General features: G+C 37.1%; 1 protein-coding gene across 1 annotated transcript in view; it reads left to right on the top strand.

Annotated features, from left to right (window-relative positions):
- Positions 1-7,500, top strand: part of LOC119589856 (zinc metalloproteinase nas-4-like) — a 19,844-nt gene that overhangs the window by 8,439 nt on the left and 3,905 nt on the right. The window contains 6 exon segments of the mRNA XM_037938457.1: positions 424-520; positions 1,411-1,528; positions 4,091-4,335; positions 4,910-5,019; positions 5,755-5,851; positions 6,489-6,599. Coding sequence (XP_037794385.1) covers positions 424-520; positions 1,411-1,528; positions 4,091-4,335; positions 4,910-5,019; positions 5,755-5,851; positions 6,489-6,599 — 778 coding nt within the window.

Below are 7,500 nucleotides of genomic sequence, written 5' to 3' on the forward strand. Positions count from 1 at the left end.
ACACAAACACGCGCGCGCGCATAAGCACAAAGCAATATTCTCTCTCTCTTCGTCTCCCTCCCTCCCTTTCTCTCCCTCTCCTCTTCCTCTACTTCCACTCTCTTTCCGTCTATCTGCTTATACACGCCATTCATTTATATACTAACAACTCACACACCTTTTCCTCCATTCATCTTCCTTGTTGCAACACTTACATACTGCTTTCCTCCATTTTTGTCCCTTCTTGCTCTTTTCTCCATTTTTTCTTCCTCCTCGCAAACGACTCACATACTTTCCTCCACTTTTATCCCTCCTTGCTCCTCCCTCCATCTTTCCATCCTCCTCACATTCTGCTTTCCTCCACTTTCGTCCCTCCTTGCTCCTTCCTCCATCTTTCCATCCTCCTCACATTCTGCTTTCCTCCACTTTCGTCCCTCCTTGCAGAACGATGCCAAACCAGTGCTTCTGAGAAATGCCATGGTGGACATGAGTCAGCGATGGCCTAATGGCGTTATTCCTTACGTCATTTCTTCCTCTTATAGTAAGTAGATTTTTTTAATTCATCGCTCTTCAAAGTGTGTTTATTCATTCAGTTATTTATTGTTTTTAGAATGATTTTCGGTGATTGGGATATGTTTTTTTTTGTGATTTGTGTCTTTCTCATTGTTATTATTGTTGTTATTCTCATAATTATTAGTAACAGTATTATCTTCATATTATATTATCATTATTCTCAGTATCAACATTTTAATTAGCATTTTTATTATCTTTATCTTATAATTATGATCATTATCATTACTACTACTACTGCTACTACCACTACCACGAATACTATCATTATTCTCAATCTTACTTTTGAGGTGACCTATATATATACATATATATATATATATATATATATATATATATATATATATATATATATATATATATATATATATATATATATATATATATATATATATAGATAGATAGATAGATAGATAGATAGATAGATAGATAGATAGATAGATAGATAAGTATTCTTACATGCATATACTGTACGGACGCACATTTATTTGTATACGCACACGTACCCAAACAATACACAGCCTACCCCCACAAAAACACACACACAACACGACACACACACACACACATATAAACACACATAACACACGCACACAACACAACACAACACAAACACAAACGCAAACACAAACACAACACAACACAAACACATCCTACCAAAAACACACACTCACAAACACAAACGCACTTCTCCCCCCTCCCTCATCACCCCCAACCGCCCCCCACACCAACGATCTCCTCCACACATCCAACGCCCCCCCCCACCACAGAGTCTCCTCCCACACCAATCCAACCGCCCCCCCCCCAATCCAACCGAGTCTCCTCCCACACCAATCCAACCGAATCTCCCCCCCCACACAGATACAAACGAGCGAGCCACCATCGCCATGGCCATCGCGCAATACCACGAGAAAACCTGCCTGCGTTTGGTACCAAGGACAATCGAGAGGGACTACATACATATACTGAAGGGCGATGGGTGAGTAGGCAAAGGGCGTGTGGTTTCATGTGGTTGTTGTGTGTTGTGGCTTATGTGTTTGTATTCTTGGTGAGGGCTTTTATTTTTTATTTATTTTTTTTTCTTTTCTTTCTTATGTTAGGGGAAATGTGAGAGAGAGAAAGAGAGAGAGACAGAGAGAGAGACAGAGAGAGAGACAGAGAGAGAGACAGAGAGAGAGGAGAGAGAGAGAGAAGAGAGAGAGAGAGAGAGCAGAGAGAGAAAGAGAGGAGAGAGAGAGAGAGAGAGAGAGAAAGAAAGAAAGAAAGATAGACAGAAACAGAGAGAGAGAAAAAAAAGAAAAAATAACAACCTAACATTATCTCAGAAAAAAAGAAAGAAAAAAAAAAAACACTCGCATATGAGAATGAAGTATCTGACAAAACAGACACAAAAGAAAGGAAAAGAAAAGAAAAAAAAAAGAAAACGCATGAAATATGAAGGCAAAGTTAACTCTCCGGCCTTAGTTCTCTCCTTTGCATGTATATCTTCATACATAAGTCAGGTTACCTGCCACCCTGCCAGCGTGTCTTTCATATTTATATCTTTAGCAGAATCTAAAAGGCAGAGGGAGAGGGAAAGATATATATATATATATATATATATATATATATATATATATATATATATATATATATATATATATATATATATATATACATATATATATACATATATATATATATATATATATATATATATATATATATATATATATATATATATATATATATATATATATATTTATTTATATGTGTGTGTATATAAGCACACACACACACAAACAACACACACACACACACACACACACACACACACACACACACGCACACACACACACACACACTACACACACACACACACACACACACACACAACACAACACACACACAGCCACACCACACACACGCACACACACCACCACACACATACACACAACACACATATATCCATATGATATATGATATCACCTATATATAAGTATATAATATTATATTAAATATATAATATAATACATATTATATAATATATATATACTCGTATATAATGTGTGTGTGTGGTGTTGTAGCATATAATATATATATAATATATAGCATATATAGTATATATATATATATATATATATATATGTATGTAATATATAATATATCATATAATATATATATGGTTGTGGGTCTATCGTAGATATGACGGTAGGTTGAGAACCACCAGCAATTATTACCTAACCAACTACTCCCCTGGGGAAGGATCACTTGTCAGCCACCCAGTAGAAAGACCCAGTCAACTACGTGATGTCAACATGGCGCCAAGTAGTTCGCCAGATACCGTATCGGTGATAGCACGAATATGACTACGGCAGCTGCAGAATATGTCTGGCGGAAGTTTCGTCCAGCTGAACAAAAGGCAGAGATGGCATTCCTGGTTAGATGGAGCTGTGAGCAAAGAAAAAAAAACTTAGGGGCCTTTGCTTATTTTATGGCTGATCAGCCCAGTGGTCATTCCGTTTCATGAAAAATGCACGAACACGCACGCACGCACGCACGCACGCACGCACACACACACACACACACACACACACACACACACACACACACACACATGTGTGTATAATAACAATATACGGAAAGCAAAATCGAGAGCGGTAAAAGGAGAGAGAGAGAGAGAAGAGAGAGAGAGAGAGAGAGAGAGAGAGAGAGAGAGAGAGAGAGAGAGAGAGAGAGAGAGAGAGAGAGAGAGAGAGAGAGAGAGAGAGAGAACAACAGCTGTACGGGAACGAAAAGAGGAAGAAGATAAAAACGGGAGACACAAACCTGGAGATATCATGACCTTTGCTTTTATCCCAAGTGTTTAGCGAGATTTCGCGAGATTTCACGAGAAAAGCTGTCCAGTTTGCACGAGACAGCACATGCATGCAAACAGGGCTCTCTCTCGCATATATACAAGCAAATGTGCGGCTACGTTGCACAGTGCAAATGGTCATTCGTTTTGTTTATTCATGCATTATTTTTATATTTGTTTATGTGTGAATTGTTATGTTCATTTGCAGAAATATATGTTGTGAGTTGGTCATAACGGACTGTGATTTTGTAGAAACATATATGACAATTAACAAACACACACATAAACACAAACAAACATAAACAGACACACACATAAACACAAATACAAACACAGCTACAACCAGCACACATATCTACACACACACGCGCAAAACACAATCACAAAAAAAAACCACATACCTAATAATTCCCCCCCAAACACACATACATAAACACACACACACATAAACAGAAACACACACACATAAGCACAAACACACTCATATAAACACAAACACACACACATGAACCCAAACACACCTACAACCTACACACATACCTACACACACACACTCAAAAACACAATCACACACACAAAACAAAAAACACCCCATATACCTAATACCTCCCCCACCCCAACCGTAACACCCCTCCCCCCGCAAACACACATACCCCACCCTGCTCTCTCTCTCACCCCTCCCTCCCCCTCCCTCTCCCCCTACAGGTGTTCCAGCTCAGTGGGCCGAGTTGGGGGAGCTCAAAAAGTCTCTCTCGGGCCTGGCTGCCTCTACGTGGGTATTGTTATGCACGAACTAATGCACGTTGCAGGCTTCTGGCACGAGCAGTCACGTGCAGACAGGGACAACTTTATTACCATTAATAAGCTGAACGTACAGCACGGAATGTGGTACAATTTCGAGAAGTATTCTTGGGATAAAATACAGACCCTTGGTGTTGGGTACGATACAGGTAAGGGAAAGTTGTAGTGATGATGATAATATCAGTGATATATTGATAAAGATGTGATGAGGAGGATGATAATAATGATATTATGGATGAATTGATATAATATAATAATAATAATAATTATAATAATAATAATAATAATAATAACAATAATAATATTAATAAAAAAAATAACAATACCTGTCATAATCATAATAATATTCATAATAATAGTGATAATAATGATAATGATAATAATAATAATAACAATAATGATAATAATATAAAAGTAATAATAATAATATTATTAATAATAATAATTTTTATAATGATAATACTAATGATTATGATAGTACTAATGATAATAATAATAATGACAATAATGATAATAATGACAATGATAATGATTATGAAAATAGTAATAATAATAATAATAATAATAATAATAATAAGAGCAATAATCATAAAACAACAACAATAACAACAACAACAACAATGAAACAACAGATAGTGAAATAATGCCAATCCGATCAATCTCTAACAATAATAATTTTCCTCTCCCCCCTCCCCCCACTCCTCCTACCCCCCACCCCCACAGGATCCATCATGCACTACGGTCCCTATGCTTTCGCCAAGGATAGGTCTCTGCCGACGATTATCCCGAGGCAAACGGGCGTCGAAATTGGACAGAGGATAGGATTTTCGCCCGTAAGTGAGGGGGTTGGGGAGGGGTGGAGGGGGAGGGGAGGGATGGAAGGGGTAGAGGGAGGGTGGAGGGGAGAGGAGGGTGGAGGAGGGATGGAGGGAAGATGAGGGATGGAGGGGAGGGGGTATGGGTGGAGGGGGGGGTGTGTGTGTGAGATTAATAATATTGATAATAATAAAAAAAAAAAAAATAATGATAATAATATAGATAATAATAGTGATAATAATGATAATGATAATATATTGAGGGAGAAGGGGTTGGAGGGATAGAGGGAGGGGGGATAGAGAGGGTGGAAGGGGAGGGTGTTGATAGACGATAGATAGAATAGATTATGAGGGAACAGAAGAGAACAGTGCGGAAGGGAAGGGACAGAGGGGGAAGGGGGGGGGGAGATAAGGTAAAAAGGAAAGGGGGATGAGGATGGGGGTAGGGGGAGGTAGAGGGTAAGAGATAGGATAGAAAACGTGGATAGGCAAATATTAGGATGATCCGAAACATCTAACGGATAGACTGAAAGAAAAAAAAAAAAAAAGGGGAAAAAAAATCGAACAAAAAGGATAATAACAAAAACAAAGAAAAAACTAGAATAAAAAAAAAACAAAAAAAAAAAAAAACAAATAAACGACCAAAAACAACAACAAAAACAGAAACACATATAACCCCCACCCCCTCAAAAAAAAAAAAAAAAAAAAAAAAAAAATAAAACACCCCCATTTTTTTTCTTTTCTCTCCAACAGAAAGATATTTTAAAACTTCAAAAAATGTACAACTGCGTGAACGGAAGCACAGAGATGGTTATCACAACCTCTTCACCGATCACAACCCCATCGCCAGGTAATATTTTTTTTTTTCTTTTTTTTTTTTAATTCGTGGCAGGTGTAGAAAAGGGATGAATGAGAATGCATGAGAAAATATATGAATGAGAATGAATAACTTCCACTGAAGTGATATTTGAGGCGTAATGAAGTTTCATTGATCATATAAAAGAAAAAAAGAAAAAAAAAAACATATCTACTGTATAGTGTGTAATGACGTGATTCAATTAAAGTTTGTAATATTATTCATTTAGCATTTACTCCTGAATCGTTTACTAATGAAGAATATAAGCCACTGGTAAAACAAGGAAAAAAATAAAACCAATGAGTCACATTAAGCGCAAGGGAGGTGAGCATTTTTTATCTTATTCTCTACAATTATTATAAAACGTATTTCACACAAAAGCTGTTGGGAATGGAGTGGATTGAAATAGGAAAGAAAATACAGAAATGTAGAATATTTTAACCCGTTTTTTAAAATTGATTTTGTATGATATATGAACTTGATTTTAATTATTAATTAGATAAACATCGCATCATTCATAATCATTCCCGTCCTGGACGCTAACGGTACTTATTCATCAAATCACACACACGCTTTATTTACCTATTTATTTATTTATTCATTTATTTACCTATTTCTCTTTATTTCTCAGACCAATGCGAAGACACGAGTGAGTACTGCACGACCTGGTCTGACCTCGGCGAGTGTCAGAAGAACCCCACGTGGATGTCCGTCAATTGTCGCAAAGCTTGTCGGCAATGTGGTAAGGGCGCCATTTTTGTTCCGTCGTTGCAGCGTGCGCCGTCGGATGGCGTCTTTGGGGGAGGGAGGTTCTTTCTGTCTTTTGCTCTTATTTTTTCTCCTTTCTCCCCTTTATTTAGTTTTTTTTCTTGTCTGCTTTCTGTTTAGTGTTTTTATTTTTCTTCTCTTTCTTTTATTCTCAGTCTCTGCCTCTCTCTCTCTCTCGTTTCTCTCTCCCTTTTCTCTTTCTCTCTCTCCCTTCCTCTTCTCTCTCCTAAGGAACATATAACCAGGTAGCTCCACGTCCATTTGCCCCTTTAAACCCAAATATGAGATAGATATTAGGGAATTCTTCGTTATCATAAGTAAAAGAAGGGATTGTTTGTTTAACTTCCGGTATTTATAACAATATCGAGAAAATTATACAAATTATTTGGGCTCTGGCTATATCTGATATCTCACGGCGCACTCTCATTGGCTAAATGTGGTGACGTCATTAGCTCCACCCCTTTATTTGCCCTGGTTAGTCCGTGTGATATTTTATAGTAAACGTTTTTTTTTTTCAGTGTATTTTCTTTGAAAATGATTCAGTAATGACTAAGGTACAAAATAAATGAAAATGAAACCTAGAAAAATAAAGGATATTGACATTTGCTATTAATAAAGCCAAATGGGGCGGGGCTTAGCTCGGAAGTTGCCAACTAAGATTTTCATCAAGACGGAATGGGGCTACCTGGTTCGGGCTACCTTGCTATTAACTAACAATGTGTCACTGGGTTTATATTTATATAGTTTCTAATCTCCATAAATATATTATTGAAAAAAAATCAATAAAAAAAAAACGCAAGTACCATCCCGTTTTCTCTTCATAGAAAACGTAAATCCCAAAAGCTTTCCATTTTCTATTTTTGCCTCAAACACCC

Source organism: Penaeus monodon, chromosome 26 (assembly GCF_015228065.2).
Source record: "Penaeus monodon isolate SGIC_2016 chromosome 26, NSTDA_Pmon_1, whole genome shotgun sequence".
NCBI classification, from domain to species: domain Eukaryota; kingdom Metazoa; phylum Arthropoda; class Malacostraca; order Decapoda; family Penaeidae; genus Penaeus; species Penaeus monodon.